This window comes from Somniosus microcephalus, chromosome 25 (assembly GCF_052327205.1).
Source record: "Somniosus microcephalus isolate GS21.2 chromosome 25, FLI_Smic_1.0, whole genome shotgun sequence".
Lineage (NCBI taxonomy): Eukaryota > Metazoa > Chordata > Chondrichthyes > Squaliformes > Somniosidae > Somniosus > Somniosus microcephalus.
This window is the reverse complement of record NC_141011.1, coordinates 12,515,649-12,535,336: the sequence shown is the minus strand read 5'-3', so window position 1 is coordinate 12,535,336 and position 19,688 is coordinate 12,515,649. Positions and strand designations below refer to the sequence as shown.

Here is a 19,688-nt window from a genome sequence, read left to right as displayed (position 1 = left end):
ATTTTCATTTATTGTATATATTTCCCTTCCTTTGTTTGTTATTGGGAACTGCAATGGATGACGTGATCTATTGCACCCTGCCTCTGGACCTGTTGTAAACTTGCTTTGTATTATACAGGTAGTGTGTTAGACTTTGTTCCTTACGCACACTGCATTTACAACCAATAAAGTGTCCATTCTCCCACGCTGCTCTATGCTCTGTCTTCATGACCTGGTCATTAAGAGTACAAATGCAGCTTGAGGATGGGGCCAAACAAAAGTGTTCACTTTACTACAGTGAATGCTGTGGTGAAACCATCTCATCTTTGCAGTGTGTTCCAACTTAAGTAAAGAGATTTACAATCCTTATCTTCTAAAAATCATTCGTGTGAACCAAATTGTTAAAATGTGCAATCTGTTAATATTCTACCTTGTACATGACATTATATTAAGAGCCACTAGCAGATCTGCCATGGCAGTGTTCATAGTAGGCCAAATACTAGGTAAGTAGCCCACGATAGTCTGCTGCTAAAGTGGAGCAGTCCCCACTTTTGGGCCATAAGCTCTAATTGTTGTAAATAAGCAGTTCCTCAGTTCAATTAGAATGTAAATGCTTCTCTCTATATTGGCAGATGCTTGTAAATCCCTGGCTCCTCTGCATGCTCAGGAAAAACAGCAGCTGTTTATCGCTTTTTAGTACTTTTATTTTTAAAAAGATTGTTTTGCATCTGTAGCAAAGTGTGACAGACACAAAACTTATGTCTGCTCACAGATCTCCCATGGCATTACTCGGGTCTAGAGCACAGTTGTGATGTTTAGTTGCTAACCTGATCTGTGTCTTGGTGATTTCTAGATAGGCAAATTCGGTTAATTGTAGCTACTTACAAATTGCTGTGATAATCGGGGTATTGTAACCGCTTGTAAATTTCAGGCTTCAAGTAATGACTGGTTTCTTTGTGTTTTTATATAACAGGCATGTACTGGACACAACTTTTTTTTAATATGTTCACAAAATGATTCTCCCATGGCGCAAAGATATCAGGCACAAATGTTTAATGACAGTGTTGTCATTCAAATTTTAGTAAAGCATAATGGTGAATGTGCAATATTTTTCATACTATGTCCATTTGAATTGTGTAACTCACCCAGCAGTGCTACTATAGATTTTGTCCTTCCAAACTTGGGTTGTATCTGGAAAGAGCATTTTGAATTATATAACACTGGGATGAAATGTAACTGGTTACAAGTTTGTCGCTGCTTGTCGTGGGGCAATTTTTGGTGATGAATTAAGAGTAACACACGAAAAATATACTGCGCATCATTAAAACACATATTGGCTTGAGTATGATTTTTTTTTCCCTATAGCATACCAAAATATTAAATATGCCTAGCGCCAATACGGAATAGTATCTCGTAGCTAATCCAAGGTCCTCTATTTACATTGTATTCCTAATAGGGTTAGTATTTGAAGCATTATAATGTTTAATGATTTGTGTGTGTATTTTTGCTGCAGCTTTCACATGAAGCAATGCCTGCACTGGATAAAGCGGTTTCCTGTCCAAGTAACCATCCCTCAAAAAAACAGAAATGTGAAAGAGTGGAAGTGCAGACAAAGGAGGACACTGGTGCTGCTGAGCAGGATCTGGAAGATACAGCAATCATCCTTCCTCACAAACCATCACACAAATCAACAGAACAAAATGAGAAGCCGGTTATTCATGAGGCATGCACAGAAGTGAACCCAGTAGCTCAGGAAAACAAGACACCTTCCACAACCAGCTTGGAGTGGAGAGAGACAGAAAAGCAAGGAGAGCATGCAGGTGAAACTGAAGAACTGGCCAATAATAATGGTGCTTCAGCAGAGATACCTATTAAAAAAGTGTTGGAAGTCATCGATAAGGGTATGTTGGAAAACAAGGAAGACATTGAGAAAACAGAAAAGAGTGTGGATAATGATATAGAAGGGAGAGATAGTATGGAGATTGATCAGCCACCAGGCACCTCATTCAAAGTGGATAACAGCATTTTTCTGGACGAGGATAGCAATCAACCCATGCCTGTTGGCAAGTTCTTCGGGAATGTGGAGATTATGCAAGTAAGTGCTATAAATAATAATTATTATTCCTCATTCATTCAGCTTCCACATGTAAAGAGTAGGATGTCATTCAAAGGGGGAGTAAAAAACACTGGGTAATTTTCCCTTTCAAGAAAAAAATGATGCATTACAGAAACTTTATTGGTCAAATGGATATGGAGCCTTGCTCTGGATGTATACTCTCTTTGTCCCATTATTGGCAGAGAGTTGTATGAGAGAAAGTTTGTTTTGTATCATTGCATCAGCTGAATGACAGAAAGCAGAGAGTAGGGGTAAAGGGTAGCTATTCAGAGTGGCAGAAGGTGGGAACTGGGGACCACTGTTGTTCACAATTTATATCAATCATTTAGACTTTGTAATCAGAAACACAATTTCTAAATTTGCAGATGACACCAAATTGGGGGGATAGTGCAAAAAATTACAAGACATTCATAAGCTTGCAGAATGGGCATATAATTGGCAAATGATTTTCAACATAGATGTGTGAGATATTATATTTTGGTAAGAAAAATAAGGAGGTCACTTATTACTTAGAGAATAGAATCTAAATGGTGCAGAGGAGCAAACGGATCTGGGAGTACAAATACACAAATCATTAAAGGTTGTGACGCAGGTCAATAAGGCCATAACAAAGGCAAACCAAGCACTTGGGTTTATTTCCAGGGGGATAGAATTGATAAGTAGGGAAGTTATGCTAAACTTGTGTCGAACCTTGGTAAGACCACAATTGGAGTACTATGTGCAGTCCTGGATGCCATATAAAAAGGATATAGAGGCACTGGAGAGGGTGCAAAAATGATTTACAAGGATGATACCAGAACTGCGAGGTTATATCTAATGGGAAAGTATGAAAGTATGAACAGTCTGGGTCTCTTTTCTCTTGAAAAGAGAAGGCTGAGTGGGTGACCCAATAGAGGTCTTTAAAATTATGAAAGGTTTTGATAGAATAGACACAGAGAGTGTGTTTCCACTTGTAGGGAAGAGTAAAACTAGAGGCCATCAATATAAGATAGTCACAAAGAAATCAAACAGGGAATTCAGAAGAAACTTCTTTACCCAGAGAGTAGTGAGAATGTGGAGCTCGCTAACACAGGGAGTAGTTGAGGTGAATCATAGATATATTTAAGGGGAAGATAGATAAGCACATGAGGGAGAAGGGAATAGAGGGTTATGCTGATGGAGTTAGATGAAAAAGGATGGGAGGGGGCTCAAGTGGAGCATTAATGCCGGCATGGACAGGTTGGGCCAAATGGCCTGTTTCTGTGCCGTATATTATATGTAATTCTATGTAAGTTCTCCTCTTTGTAAAAGATTTCTAAATGTGTAAATTTGAGTTTCAAATGATCTGTTTTTAAAGTCATCACCATTGACTTTGCTCTTGGAATGTGTTGCCATTTTCAGATTTCAAGTTAGTCAACGGAGGCTTATACCACTGCAGTCTCTTCAGTTTATGCTAAAACTTAGTTTCAAGATCTTAACAATGGAATATTCCCAGTGGCTGATTCCCACCAGAAGTGTTTACCTTGTGTAATATTGTTGCATGTTTTGCTAAGATGCATAGCTAGTGGCAATCTTCGCAAGGTCTGTCATTAACATCAAATTCTCTGTAAGGAGTCTTGCAGATTAGAGAGTCTTTACTTGATGCTTACAAGAAAGACATATTGACTTCCAGCATAAGCTCCGTGATTGGAAAGAGAACCAGGCATGGGAAAAGTGGTCCCAAGAACAATTCAAAAGAACAGAATTAATTAGTTGATTTGCATTTCACATTAACTCAAAAAGCTGGGGATAAAGTATTGGTATTCTTGCAGACTCTGATAACCTCATTCAGCGCAAGCCACAAGACAGCTTAAACCCAGGTTCTTTATTTGCTTTAATACAACTTTAAGCCAACAAAGCAAAGTTACTAAGGGACCCAAAACATTAAAAATAATCCAATATCCCATTCAAGGACCATCTACCAATGCACATTGTTAGTGGAGCAGTGTCCAACTGTATTATGAATCACTTTGGTGTCACCATTGCTGGCTCTCGAAAGAGAGATTTGATTGAAATGGAAATCTCTTAATAGCTTTGTCAGGAGGAACCGCGGCCAAGTATCTGCAAGGGAATGGTAGCGTAGTGGTAATGTCACTGGGCTAGTAATCCAGAGGCCTGGACTAATGATCCAGAGACGTGAGTTCAAATCCCATCACAGCAGCTGGGGAATTTAAATTTAATTAAATAAGTCTGGAATAAAAAGCTAGTAACCATGAAACTATCGGATTGTCATAAAAACCCTTCTGGTTCACTAATGTCCTTATGGGAAGGAAATCTGCCGTCCTTACCTGGTCTGGCCTATATGTGACTCCAGACCCACAGCAATGTGGTTGACTCTTAACTGGTCTCTGAAATGGCCCAGCAAGTCACTCAGTTGTAAATAACCGCTACGAAACATAATAAGAATGAAACCAGACGGACCACCGTCACCAACATCTGGGGACTTGTACCAAAATTGGGTGAGCTGTCCCACAGGCTAGTCAAGCAACAGCCTGACATAATCATACTCACAGAATCATACCTTTCAGCCAATGTCCCAAACTCCTCCATCACCATCCCTGGGTATGTCCTGTCCCACCGGCAGGACAGACCCACCAGAGGTGATGGCACAGTGGTATACAGTCGGGAAGGAATGGCCCTGGAATTCCTCAACATTGACTCTGGACCCCATGAAGTCTCATGGCTTCAGGTCAAGCATGGGCAAGGAAACCTCCTGCTGATTACCACCTACCGCTCTCCCTCAGCTGATGAATCAGTACTCCTCCATGTTGAACACCACTTGGAAGAAGCACTGAGAGTAGCAAGGGCACAGAATGTAATCTGGGTGGGGACTTCAATGTCCATCACCAAAAGTGGCTCGGTAGCACCACTACTGAGTGAGCTGGCCGAATCCTGAAGGACATAACTGCCAGTCTGGGCCTGCGACAGGTGGTGAGAGAACCAACATGAGAGAAAAACCTACTTGACCTCATCCTCACCAATCTACCTGTCGCAGATGCATCTGTCCATGACAGTATTGGTAGCAGTGACCACCGCACAGTCATTGTGGAGATGAAGTCCCATCTTCGCACTGAGGGCACCCTCCATCGTGTGACACTACCACTGTGCTAAATGGGATAGATTCAGAACAGATCTAGCAGCTCAAAACTGGGCATCCATAAGGCGCTGTGGGCCATCAGCAGCAGCAGAATTGTATTCCACCACAATCTGTAACCTCAATGGCCCGGCATATCCCTCACTCTACCATTACCACCAAGCCAGGGAACCAACCCTGGTTCAACAAGGAGTGTAGAAGAGCATGCCGAGAGCAGCACCAGGCGTACCTAAAAATGAGGTGCCAACCTGGGGAAGCTGCAACACAGGACTACATGCATGCTAAAAAGCAGAAGCAGCATGCTATAGACAGGGCTATGCGATCCCACAATCAACGGATCAGATCAAAGCTCTGAAGTCCTGCCACATCCAGTCGTGAATGGTGGTGGACCATTAAACAACTAACGGGAGGAGGAGGCTCCATGAATATCCCCATCCTCAATGATGGTGGAGCCCAGCACGTGAGTGCAAAAGACAAGGCTGAAGCGTTTGCAACCATCTTCAGCCAGAAGTGCCGAGTGGATGATCCATATCGACCTACTCCCGAGGTCCCCACCATCTCAGAAGCCAGTCTTCAGCCAATTCGATTCACTCCATGTGATATCAAGAAACGGCTGAGCGCACTGGATACAGCAAAGGCTATGGTCCCCGACAACATCCCGACAATCGTGCTGAAGACTTGTGCTCCAGAACTAGCCGCGCCTCTAGCCAAGCTGTTCCAGTACAGCTACAACACTGGCATCTATCCGACAATGTGGAAAACTGCCCAGGTATGTCCTGTCCACAAAAAGCAGGACAAATCCAACCTGGCCAATTACCGCCCCATCAGTCCACTCTCAATCATCAGCAAAGTGATGGAAGGTGTCATCGACAGTGCTATCAAACAGCACTTACTCACCAATAACCTGCTCACCAGTTTGGGTTCCGCCAAGACCACTCGACTCCCAACCTCATTACAACCTTAGTCCAAACATGAGCAAAAGGAGCTGATTTCCAGAGGTGAGGTGAGAGTGACTGCCCTTGACATCAAGGCAGCACTCGACCGAGTGTGGCATCAAGGAGCCCTAGTAAAACTGAAGTCAATGGGAATCAGGGAAAATGTTCCACTGGCTGGAGTCATACCTAGCACAAAGGAAGATGGTTGTGGTGATTGAAGGTCAATCATCACAGCCCCAGGACGTCGCTGCAGGAGTTCCTCAGGGCAGTGTCCTAGGCCCAACCATATTCAGCTGCTTCATCAATGACCTTCCCTCCAACATAAGGTCAGAATTGGGGATGTTCGCTGATGACTGCGCAGTGTTCAGCGCCATTCACAACTCCTCAGATAATGAAGCAGTCCATGCCCGCATGCAACAAGACCTGGACGACATTCAGACTTGGGCTGATAAGTGGCAGATAACATTCGCGCCACAGAAGTGCCAGACAATGACCATCTCTAACAAGTGAGCATCTAACTACTTCCCCTTTTACATTCAACAGCATCAACATCCTGGGGGTCACCATTGACCAGAAACTTAACTGGACCAGCCACACAAATACTGTGGCAACAAGAGCAGGTCAGAGACTAGGTATTCTGCGGCGAGTGTCTCTCATCTCCTGACTCCCCAAAGCCTTTCCACCAACTATAAGCACAAGTAAGGAGTGTGATGGAATACTCTCCACTTGCCTGGATGAGTGCAGCTGCAACAACACTCAAGAAGCTCGACACCATCCAGGACAAAGCAGCCCGTTTGATTGGCACCCCATCCACCACCTTAAACATTCACTCCCTCCACCACCGGCGTACCGTGGCTGCATTGTGTACCATCTACAAGATGCACTGCAGCAACTCGCCAAGGCTTCTTCGGCAGCACCTCCCAAATCCGCAACCTCTTCCACCTAGAAGGACAAGGGCAGCAGGCACATGGGAACACCACCACCTCCAAGTTCACCTCCAAGTCACACACCATCCTGACTTAGAAGTGTATCACCGATCCTTCATCATCACTGGGTCAAAATCCTGGAACTCCCTCCCTAACAGCACCGTGGGAGTACCTTCACAGCGCACTTTTGCAGCCCTCCGACCCCCGCAGACCCACTGCTCGCCTCGGTGACCCTGCAGCGGTTTAAGAAGGCGGCTCACCACCACCTTCTCAAGGGCAACTAGGGATGGGCAATAAATGCTGGCCTTGCCAGCAATGCCCACATTCCATAAAAACAAATTTTTAAAAAATTAGCAAGTGATGGTATCAGGAACTTTAGCAACTGTCGCATTCAATTATAATCCTCACCTGCAATGTGTCTTTGAGATACATATACATGTATACATACTCTTCCTACAGTTATCCAACTTGCACTCCTTTGAATGTACTTTTACCTGATGGGTGATTTGCTGCACTTTCTGTAGAACCACTGAGGAATTGATTACATGTGAAGTAAGAAGGGACTTACTATGGTTAAAATTAGTCTGTAATTTTTTAACTAAAAAGTTGAACCATATTCTGTTTGAATCCAAGGCAGACTCCAATATCTATTCATGTGAAATAAATACAGTAAATGCTGGAAATGCTCAGCAGCTCAGGCAGTATCTGTGGAGAGAGAAACAGAGTCAGCGTTTCAGGTCGATGACCTTTCGTCCGAACTGCTGAGTATTTCCAGCATTTTCAGTTTTTATTTCAGATTTCCAGCATCCGCAGTGTTTTGCTTTTCTATTCCTGTGAAACCTGGCAATAAATTGAGGTCCATCAGATTAGGTTGTTATTGCCCATGAAGTAGTTATAAAGTTTAAGAACATAACTTGATTTTTTTTTAATGATTCTTGAGACACCTGTCAGTTTTTACAGTTGTGGTGAAAGCGATGTGCATTGATTGAGGAGACTCTCTTAAAAATGACACCATTGTTGCTGATAAAAATTCAATCTTTAGCATTCAGTTTTGAAAGCCCAAAGTTTGGGTACTTGTGAAGCTGAAAGCAATATAATGCGTAGATGTTGAAATTCTGACTCCAGTGACGGTGGTTTGTAATCCCTACAGTAGTGATTTGTATCCCGCTACACTAATGACGAGGACCAGCACTGCTGCCATCTGTCTGCACCTGATTGAGTCAGTGCACTACTATCACATCACTCTCAACCCCTTTCTTTCCCCCCAAAAAATGCATAAGACTATCAGGAATAGCACAATGCCCTCACTAGAACTTTCTGATACAATGCACATTAGTGCCAGTCGTCCCATACATTGGGGAGACCAAACGCAGATTGGGTGACCGCTTTGCGGAACACCTCCGTTCAGTCCGTAAGGGTGACCCCGAGCTTCCGGTCACCTGTCATTTTAATTCACCGCTCCATTCCCACTCAGACCTCACCGTACTCGGGCTCTTGCATTGTTCCACGGAAACCCAGCGTAAGCTCGAGGAACAGCATCTCATCTTTCGATTAGGCACTTTACAGCCTTCCGGACTCAGTATCGAGTTCAACAATTTCAGATCATAACCTCGGCCCCTATTACATTTCTATATATATTTTTTATCCACACCTTTGTTTTGTGCCCGTCCCCTTTTTCTCTCTCCCACATGGCAGCTGTCTCTCATTCTGCCAGCGCATTTCACACCTCATCCAGAGCCGTCTTTTGTCTCTTTACTAGTCCTATCACCATCTCGTCTGGTTTTGAATACCTCTTAATGTCTCTTCACTTCTCTTTTGTTCTTTCATTCCCATTTCCCAGCCCCCAAACTGGCCTTTTAATCGGTTTCATTTCCTGTGTTTTTTCAGTCTTGACGAAGGGTTTCGACCTGAAACGCTGACTCTATTTCTCTCTCCACGGATGTTGCCTGGCCTGCTGAGTTTTTCCAGCATTTTTTGTTGTTATGTCCCATATAAAACATGGGTTTTGTGCCATTAAACGGCTACACTGTCTTGAGAAATTTGATAGACAGAAAAACATTTTTGGCTATGAGGGAAAGAAGATACATTTTAACCTTTATAAGAAATATAGCATAATGAATGTTTCAGGATCTTCCGCAGTCGGTACCACTCCTGGATTCTGTCACCAGGCGAGAGTATAGGAGGCGGCACTTCATTGCAAAAGATGAAGAGGATGAAGAACTGGAGGACAGGGCAGTTGATGAGACAGCAGGAGAGCCAAGAGTCGTGCCTCTTTCAGAAAATGAGGTATGACACTACTGCTGTGTACTTGCTGTTAAAGAGATTTTTTTTTAATATGCTGGAGTGTTTTGGATCCGCATACAGCAACAAAAAGAATAGTGATACTGAGTCAGTGAACTGCTCCATGATTCGGCTCCTGGCTGACATCAGTTGAGCATAAATTGGTCTACTCTCCGAGCAGAAATGTTGGGATAAATAAAATGGCAGGGACATAGAAGCATTTGTATTGAAGTTACACCCACTCCCCTCCACAGCAGAATTCTCCAAGAATTGGGGCGCGATCTTGCCAGCCCTGGGGAGGTGGGTATGGAGGTGTGACTGCTGGGAAAATGGCAGAATCTGGGGGCGGGTGCCCAACCCGCCCCCAACCCACCTCCGTGCCATCTTCCCAGGAGGCGGGTAGCCGTCCCACGCCGGGTCCCGTCTCCTTGGAGGCGGGAATGGGATTACAGCCACTTAACTGCCCATTAACAGGTAGTTAACAGGCAGATAAGAGGATTTTCCCCATTTTACCCACACAAGTGTGGGCTTCCCGAAGGCTGCGAACCCCGCCAGGGTCACCGAGGCAAGCAGTGGGTCTGCGGGGGTCAGAGGGGTGCAAAAGTGCGCTGTGAAGGTAAGTGATGGGTGCAAGTGTGGAGAGGTGAGTATGTGAGGTAAGTGGAAAGTGTTAGAAAAAGTTTACTTACATTTTTTCTTCCTGCAGGCTTCAAGAGTTGGGGATGCGGAGAGTCTCGCATCTCCGTGGCAGAGATGACAGATGACCGCTGCATTCTCCAATGTAAAAACCATCTAATTTCTGCCAAAGAAAGAGGTTTGATGAGTCTTGAATTCAAGAACTCATCAAACTACAGAGAATGTCAGTGTTTGACAGCTTCACAGAGCTGTCAAATGATGACAATTCATCTGTCAAAAATTTTTGACAGATGAAACGTCATACGCTAACATTCTCTGTAACTGGCTTCCCCTCAATTGGCCTGCTAAGCCTGCTGGGCGGGCTTAACAAGGTCAATCAAGGGAAAATAGCCTGGGTTGGCCAGAAGTTGATGGAGGCGGGACTAAAACCTGACAAGTGGGAGTCCCGCCTCCAAAAGCTCCCCATTGGCAAAATCCAGCCCTTGGCCTAGAATTTGAATAATGAAGCAGTTCAAGTCTTCTTCCACATCGCAATGTTGTAAGTTTGATTTTTGGTGAAGTTGATAGCATAACCTAGTTAGCAATATTAATATTCCATCATTAAGTGGGGAGAGACACCATTGACCACAAGAGGAGACTGCATCCATGTGAGAAAGTGGACTAGGGTCTGTGTTTTTTTTAATTAATTAAGATAGTCCAGAAACGTACATTTTCAAGTGCTTGACTTCCAACCAGAACATAGGACATTCTATTCCCAGAGGTGCCTTCGGGCTAGCTAGATAGGCGGGGAACTATTAAAATAAAATTGTTTCACTTGCTGTGCTTGAATTATGCTTCCTGATGGTGAGTTGTAGAATGCAATGACAGCTGTATTGGAGAGTTTCTCACTAGCCTGGGCCCAATCTCCCCCCACCCCCAATCCTGGCTAGAGGTGGGTGCGTTGAGACAAGTGGCCTCCATACTAAGAAGCTGGGGAAGAAAGAAGTCCACCTTTTGGCTGCTCCACAGAATAGCAAAGCATCTGAGGCTTTGAAGGAATCCAAGGCCCATACTGCTACACGGTTCATGAATTTACTTCAGCTAGTCATCTGTTAAGGGAGATGAAAAGTACAAGTCCGGCAACTAATAAATAATGTTTTGTCTTCAAAGGTGCCTGTGGGAACTGAAACAAAAGTAAATTCTTTGCTGCAAAATACACCGGACCTGGTGGAGAAGTGTTTGTGATGGTCTGTCAAAGCACAGGTGGAAACTGTTAACCAGTGAAGTCCAACCAAAGATGTCCGATTACACGCTTAATAATAGCGAAGCCTTATATATGTGGCCTGGCTTGTATGGAAGCCAATTTTGGTAGTTGCCCAGCTATTGCATTTTCTATGATTGCACAACATAAATCTGTGGTATTTAGTCATCAAAATTTTGGCTTAATATTATTTCAGCTGTGTTCTGTGATTTTTATGCTATGTCTTACTTTTATAATAATCATTTATTTAAAATTTGCACTTGTAAATGCCAGGGCCATTTTATTTCATGTACAGCTACTAATAGACCAATAAATCAAAATAATGATGATTGTGTTACATCAACTGTTTAAAGTTAGAAGTGGAAGAAAATGGCGGGTTAACTTTGGCATCTGTGCAGAGCTTTAGCCAATGTGAGTGTGAATGTACCCAGACTGTTCTGTCACTTAAAATCATACCTGCTATTTAAAGCTAAGACTAACCCATTCATATAACCGGTTTTATGGACTTTGTATATATTAATTCTCTGGAATAATTATTGATTTAAGTTGAGAGCGTCGAGCTAAGTATTACATTTGAAATTAGCGGTAGACTGCAATATTGTAGTATGGTTTGGAAAATAATCTTTTACATGGATTAGAAACATAGAAGATAGGAGCAGGAGTAGGCCATTCGGCCCCTCGAGCCTACACCACCATTCAATGCGATCATGGCTGATCATCCAAACTCAGTACCCTGTCCCTGCTTTCTCCCCATATCCCTTGATTCCCTTAGCCTTAAGAAATATATCCAGCTCCTTCTTGAATATATTAAATGAATTGGCCTCAACTGTCTTCTGTGGTAGAGAATTCCACAGGTTCACCACTCTCTGGGTGAAGAAATTCCTCCTCATCTCAGTCCTAAATGGCTTACCCCTTATCCTTAGACTGTGACCCCTGGTTCTGGACTCCCCCGCCATCAGGAACAGCCTTCCTGCATCTAGTCTGTCCAATCCTGTTAGAATTTATAAGTTTCAATGATATCCCCTCTCATTCTTCTAAACTTTAGCGAATATAAGCCTAATCGACCCAATCTCTCTTCATACGTCATTCCTGCCATCCCAGGTATCAGTCTGGTGAATCTTCGCTGCACTCCCTCCATGGCAAGAACATCCTTCCTCAGATAAGGCGACCAAAACTGCACACAATACTCAAGGTGTGGTCTCACCAAGGCCCTGTACAACTGCAGCAAAACATCCTTGCTCCTGTACTCGAATCCTCTCGCTATGAAGGCCAGCATACCACTTGCCTTCTTAACCGCCTGCTGCACCTGCATGCTTACCTTCAGCGACTGGTGCACAAGGACACCCAGGTCTCGTTGCACTTCCCCTTTTCCCAATCTATTGCCATTCAGATAATAATCTGCCTTCCTGTTTTTGCCACCAAAGTGGATAACCTCGCATTTATCCACATTATACTGCATTTACCATGCATCTGCCCAATCGCCCAACCTGTCCAAATTGTACTGGAGTTTCTCTGCATCCTCCTCACAGCACACACGCCCACCCAGCTTTGTGTCATCTGCAAACTTGGAGATATTACATCTAGTTCCCTCATCTAGATCATTAATATATATTGTGAATAACTGGGGTCCTAGCACCGATCCCTGCTGTACCCCACTAGTCACTGCCTTCCACTCGGAAAAAGACCCGTTTATTCCAACTCTTTGCTTCCTGTCTGCCAACCAGTTTTCTATCCAAGTCAGTACCTTACCCCCAATCCCATGTGCTTTAACTTTGCACGCTAATCTCTTATACGGGACCTTATCGAAAGCCTTCTGAAAGTCCAAATCTCCCTTATCTATTCTACCAGTTACATCCTCAAAAAATTCCAGTAGATTAGTCAAGCACGATTTACCTTTTGTAAATCCATGTTGACTTTGTCCGATCCTGTCACTGTTTTCCAAGTGCTCTACTATTACATCTTTTATGATGGACTCTAGCATTTTCCCCACTACAGATGGCAGGCTTACCGGTCTATAATTCCCATTTTTTCTCTACCACCTTTTTTAAATAGTGGGGTTACATCATCTACCCTCCAATCCATGGGAACTGTTCCAGAGTCTATAGAATTTTGGAAGATGACCAGCAATGCATCTACTATTTCTAGGGCCACTTCCTTAAGTACCCTAGGATGTAGATTATCAGGCCCTGGGGATTTATCGGCCTTCAGTCCCGTCAATTTCCCTAACACCATTTCCCTACAAATACTGATTTCATTCAGTTCCTCCCTCTCATTAGACCCTATGTTCCCCAACATCTCTGGGAGTTTATTTGTGTCCTCCTTTGTGCAGACAGAACCAAAATATGTATTTAATTGGTCTGCCATGTCTTTGTTCCCCATTATAAATTCCCCTGATTCTGACTGCAAGGGACCTACGCTTGACTTTACCAATCTTTTTTTCTTCACATATCTATAGAAGCTTTTACAGTCAATTTTTTTGTTCCCCGCAAGCTTACTCTCATACTCTATTTTCCCCCTCTTAATTAATCCCTTTGACCACCTTTGCTGAATCCTAAACTGCTCCCAATCCTCAGGTTTGCTGCTTTTTCTGGCCAATTTATATGTCGTCTCCTTGGATCTCATGCTATCCCTAATTTCCCTTGTTAGCCAATGTTGAGTCACCTTTTTTGTTTTATTTTTATGCCAAACAGGGATGAACAAATTCTGTAGTTCATCCATGCGATCTTTAAATGTTTGCCATTGCCTATTCACCGTCAACCCTTTAAGTAATATTCCCCAATCCATCTTAGCCAACTCGCGCCTCATACCATCGTAGTTTCCTTTATTTAAATTCAGTACCCAAGTCTCAGAATCAACTACTTCACTCTCCATCTTAATGAAGAATTCTATCATATTATGATCGCTCCTCCCCAAGGGGCCTCGCACAACAAGATTGCTAATTAATCCTTTCTCATTACATAATACCCAGTCTAAGATGGCCTGATCTCTAGTTGGTTCCTCGACATATTGGTTCAGGAAACCATCCCGTATACACTCTAGGAATTCCTCTTCCACAGTATTGTTACTAATTTGGTTAGACCAATCTATATGTAGATTAAAGTCACCCATGATAACTGCTGTGCCCTTATTGCATGCATCTCTAATTTCCCATTTAATGCCATCCCCAACCTCAGCATTACTGTTTGGGGGTCTATATATAACTCCCACTAATGTTTTCTGCCCCTTGGTATTTCTCAGCTCTACCCATACAGATTCCACATCATCAGAGCTAATATCCTTCCTTACTATTGTGTTAATCTGCTCTTTAACCAGCAATGCTACCCCACCGCCTTTTCCTTTTTGCCTGTCCTCCCTGAATATTGAATACTCCTGGATGTTGAATTCCCAGCCTTGATCACCCTGGAGCCATGTCTCCGTAATCCCAATGATATCATATCCCTTTACATCTATTTGCGCAGCTAATTCATCCACCTTATTATGAATGCGCCTTGCAGTAAGACACAAAGCCTTCAGGCTTGTTTTTTTAACACTCTTAGACCTTTTAGAATTATTGTTTACTGCGGCCATGTTTGATTTACACCCTTGATTTCTCTGACTTCCACTTTTGCTTTTCTCCTTCCTGTCTTTTGCTTCTATCCTTGCTTCCCTTTCCTCTGTCTCCCTGCACAGGTTCCCAACCCCCTGCCATTTTAGTTTAAACCCTCCCCAACAGCACTAGCAAACACTCCCCCTAGGACATCGGTCCTGGTCCTGCCCAGGTGCAAACCGTCCAGTTTGTACTGGTCCCACCTCCCCCAGAACCGGTTCCAATGTCCCAGGAATTTGAATCCCTCCCCCTTGCACCATTCTTCTAGCCACTTATTCATCTGAAATATCCTTCTATTTCTACTCTGACTAGCACGTGGCACTGGTAGCAATCCTGAGATTACTACCTTTTGAGGTCCTATTTTTTAGTTTACTTCCTAACTCCCTATATTCAGCTTTTAGGACCTCATCCCGTTTTTTACCTATATCGTTGGTACCTACAGTATATGCACCAGGGCAACTGGCTGTTCACCCTCCCCCTCCAGAATGCCCTGCAGCCGCTCCAAGACATCCTTGACCCTTGCACCAGGGAGGCAACGTACCATCCTGGAGTTTAGTTTGCAGCCGCAGAAACGCCTATCTATTCCCCTTACAATAGAATCCCCTATCACTATAGCTCTCCTGCTCTTTTTCCTCCCGTCCATTGCAGCAGAACCACCCATGGTGCCAGGAAGATGGTTACTGCTGCCTTCCCCCAATAAGCCTTCCTCCCCAACAATATCCAAAATGGTATATCTGTTTGAGAGGGGGATGGCCACAGGGGACCCTTGCACTACCTGCCTGCGCCTACTACTCTGCCTGGCGGTCACCCATTCCCTTCCTGCCTGTGTAGCCTTTACCTGCGGTGTGACCAACTGATTAAACGTGATATCCACGAAGTCGTCAGCATCGCGAATGCTCCAGTATGTATCCATTCGCAGCTCCAGCACCACAATGCAGTCTGCCAGTAGCTGCAGCTGGATACACTTCTCGCACACATGGTCGTCAGGGACACAGGAAATGTCCCTGATTTCCCACATAGTGCAGGAGGAGCATGCCATGGGGCCGAGCTTTGCTGCCATTACTTACCCTTTAATTAATTTAAATTAAATCAATACCACCAATTATACTACAATTAAATGATATACTCAAGGGCCCTTGATTCCTAGCACTCCCCGCTACACAACAGAGACCTTAGAAACTATAACCACAAAATTAAGACCTTCTAAACTTTATAAACTAGAACCTTAACTGTCAAACTATAGAGTAGTATAAGAACTCCCCCAATCAGCTGCTTCCTCCTGCCCGCGTCACGTTTTGAATTGTGACGTGGCTCTGGAACGCCGCTGCCGGTCTGTGAGATTGGTAAGCCTCTGTAAAAAAAAAAAAGTCCGCGAAAGTGAGTTTAAATACTCACTGAACCTCTGCTCTCACCGCTCCCGACACTGGCTTGTGGAAAAAAAGCCCGCGAAAGTGAGTTTAAATACTCACTGAACCTCCGCTCTCACCGCTCCCGACACTGGCCTCTGGTTATACGAAAATGACTTATCAGTACATTTTTATCTGAGAAAGCTTTGCATACTTGAGATTAATGTATTCGTGGGAATCCAGTGAATGGTTTGTAATTCTTTGTAAATGGTCCTTTTTTCTTCAGGTCAGGTAATATGGAGTAATGGTGTCTTTGTAAATTCAGGGAAAAGTTACTATGAACAGTAGATGAAGTGAAATGAGAATATTATTTTCAATATTGAGCAATTATTGCACAGTACTGGAACAAGATAATTAGCTACAGCAAAAATAAACACGAGAATCTGCGACCAGCAGTCCTCACTGTGTGGCTGTGTTCAAAACCTAACACAAAGAATAAATAGAACATTTCACTTTTGGTTATGTGTCATTTATCTTAATTGGTGTGGTAGGTATTTGTTAACAAATAACAGGGATGATTGATCACCATTTTCCAGAATACTCCTAATCTTGGTAGAGAAGGCTTCAACTCTACATTTCAGTAAAATTATTTTATTTTAATTCAGTCTTTCAATTATCCTCTGTTGTGTTTGTTTAATGGGTTACGGTGATATTCATTTAAGTTTTTTTTTAGTAAAATTAAAAGGTTTTGTTGTGTTCTACGGTTCTGTTGCTTTACCAGGTTTACTATGCAGTAAAGGGAGAATAATTAGTCGACTCGTTACCTCCTAGTTTGGCATTTATTTGAGGGTGCGAGTCCCTCTTTTTCAGGTAATTTTTTTGGTTATCCTGTGTCAGCCATCAGTCTCCTGCCAATGCCACTTGAAACTGTTCAGTAGGAAGTGTGCAGAAGGCTTTGATTCTCCCTACCTGATGCACCTCAATAACTTCAAGGCTCAAAGTTAACTGGAGAAAACAAGGCTTTTATTAGCAAAGAAAGATGCCTGTGTCTTCACCTAGCATTCTGCTGTTCTGCTGCAAGACAAGCCTGGGCTTGTCTTAAGTAGGGCCAGGTATGGGCGGAGCCGACACACCCAATGGGGAGAAAGGGGGCGGTGCACTATATACAATACAAGGTAAAACACCGGAGCAGGCAATACAATATATGTAGTTAAATACAGAGTCTGATGAATGACATATTTCATCACACTACCTCTGGGTATTGTGCCTGCTCTTCACTCAGCCCCCCCGTCCCCATCCCCCATGTGGAATTAATGATGTTGGCAACACCCCTTTTGGAGAATTACTGCCTCTTTTCCATCCCTGGCACAGTGCCATAAGCCATGATTTATTCATCAGTTTATTAATCAGTTGTGATGTCCTTGCTACAGTAAAATTATGGAACCTGGTATTAAATATTTTGCTTCTATCATATATCCAAGCCCATTGTGTAATCTTTAAAAATACCGAAACAAAAATCCAGTCAGCAGTAGGTAGAGAGTTGTGAATAGTGTCTTTGAGCTGAAATACAGAGCTGAATGTGTAGCACCTTTCTTACTGTTCATAAACTACAAGAAGAAAGTTGGTTGAACTATTGGAAAGTTAACTATCAAGTGATGTAGTTATGAGGTTCAATTCAGAAATGGTTAATTTTTCAGTAAACCACCAAACTTAGTTCTTTTATCTGATTGTATTGTATGGCTTCAATAAAATAGATTTTTTAACAGTAGCTCTTAAAAAATAAAGTTGCTCTATTTAAATTCATTAATTTAAGAGTGGGTTTGGACATTTGAATTCTGAGACCATTGTGGATTCTGATGCTGCTTCTGGCTCCTATTTAACGTGGGCTGAGTTGCTCTACCCTTCACATTGGACGTGAACTCCAGTTATCTAAGTCATATTGGACATGGACCAGTATGTTGGATAACAGACAGGAGGCATTTGAAAAAGGTTGGGGGGAAATAAGATAAAGGACAGAAAATAAATGTTTTAAATGGGGTGCAAAGGTGGGGCAGCCAGAGGAAAAATATTGGCTTGGTTAGGAGCGGTGCAGAAACAGCAAATACGAGATATTTGTTGCAGGAGATAGACCCAGCAAAGGAAGACACATAAATATACATAAGTAATGGTTGATACTCCATGCTGTATGATTGGTGTGTGGTTCCCTGTGTCATAGAGTCATAGAGTTATACAGCACAGAAAGAGGCCCTTCGGCCCGTCACGTCCGCGCCGGCCATCAAGCCCTGTCTAATCTAATCCCATGTTCCAGCATTTGGTCCGTAGCCTTGTATGCTATGGCATTTCAAGTGCTCATCTATATGTTTCCTGAATGTTGAGGGTTCCTGCCTCTACCACCCTTTCAGGCAGTGAGTTCCAGATTCCAACCACCCTCTGGATGAAAAAGTTTTTCCTCAAATCCCCTCTAAACCTCCTGCCCCTTACCTTGAATCTATGCCCCCTTGTTATTGACCCCTCTACTAAGGGGAAAAGTTCCTTTCTATCTACCCTATCTATGCCCCTCATAATTTTGTATACCTCAATCAGGTCCCCCCTCAGCCTTCTCTGCTCCAAGGAAAACAACCCCAGCCTGTCCAGTCTTTCTTCATAGCTGAAGCGCTCCAGCCCAGGTAACATCCTGGTAAATCTCCTCTGCACCCTCTCCAAAGCAATCACATCCTTCCTATAGTGTGGCGACCAGAACTGCACACAGTACTCCAGCTGTGGCCTTACCAGCGTTTTGTACAGCTCCATCATAACCTCCCTGCTCTTATATTCTATGCCTCGGCTAATGAAGGCAAGTATCCCATATGCCTTTTTAACCACCTTATCCACCTGTTCTGTTGCCTTCAGGGATCTATGTACATGCACACCAAGGTCCCTCTGATCCTCTTCTTCCTAGGGTCTTACCATTCATTGTGTATTCCCTTGCCTTGTTAGTCCGTCCAAAATGCATCACCTCACACTTTTCAGGGTTAAATTCCATTTGCCACTGTTCCGCCCATCTGACCAACCCATCCATATCGTCCTGCGGCTTATGTTAATGATCAGTTTGATAAATTAACATGTTTTTAAGATTGTTTGTTTGGAACTATGTTCTTGGAATAAGAAAATCTTCTGTTAAATCTGGAGAATGTCGGTCCCCATCTTTCCCCTTCCGTTGTTGGTTTTATGTCTTTAACAAGCAGGAAGCAACACATTGCCTGCCTGTTTTAAGGGATGGAAGACAAATGTTAAGAGTAGCTTAATAAATCATTGTTGCTCTACTGATTTGTGATTTTATGTTCCCTATGCCTGTTCCTCTCTTTTCCTTTCTCCCAGCCCCATGCACTGGGCTGTGGGAGCCCTCCCATCGTATCGGACTAACCACCATATCAGCTGGTATAAAGATGGTTATGGCCATGGAAGGAGTGTCAGACTGTTAATCAGCCTGAAAATCCTTCCACTACTTCATACTATTCTCCAAGGGAAGAATGTGAAGATGTGCTAAGAAGGA

General features: G+C 43.3%; 1 protein-coding gene across 3 annotated transcripts in view; it reads left to right on the top strand.

The window, feature by feature from the left end:
• c25h1orf174 (chromosome 25 C1orf174 homolog) overlaps window positions 1-19,458 on the top strand; it is a 37,080-nt gene extending 17,622 nt beyond the window's left edge. For 2 of the 3 annotated variants that reach the window (XM_085966841.1, XM_085966842.1), the window contains exons 3-5: window positions 1,493-2,074; window positions 9,196-9,354; window positions 11,134-19,458. In XM_085966841.1, the coding sequence (XP_085822967.1) occupies window positions 1,493-2,074; window positions 9,196-9,354; window positions 11,134-11,208 (816 nt within the window). In that variant the 3' untranslated portion in view covers window positions 11,209-19,458. The remainder of the gene's footprint in view (window positions 1-1,492; window positions 2,075-9,195; window positions 9,355-11,133) is intronic. The other variant, XM_085966843.1, reaches the window with a different exon arrangement.
• The last annotated feature ends 230 nt before the right edge of the window (window positions 19,459-19,688 follow it).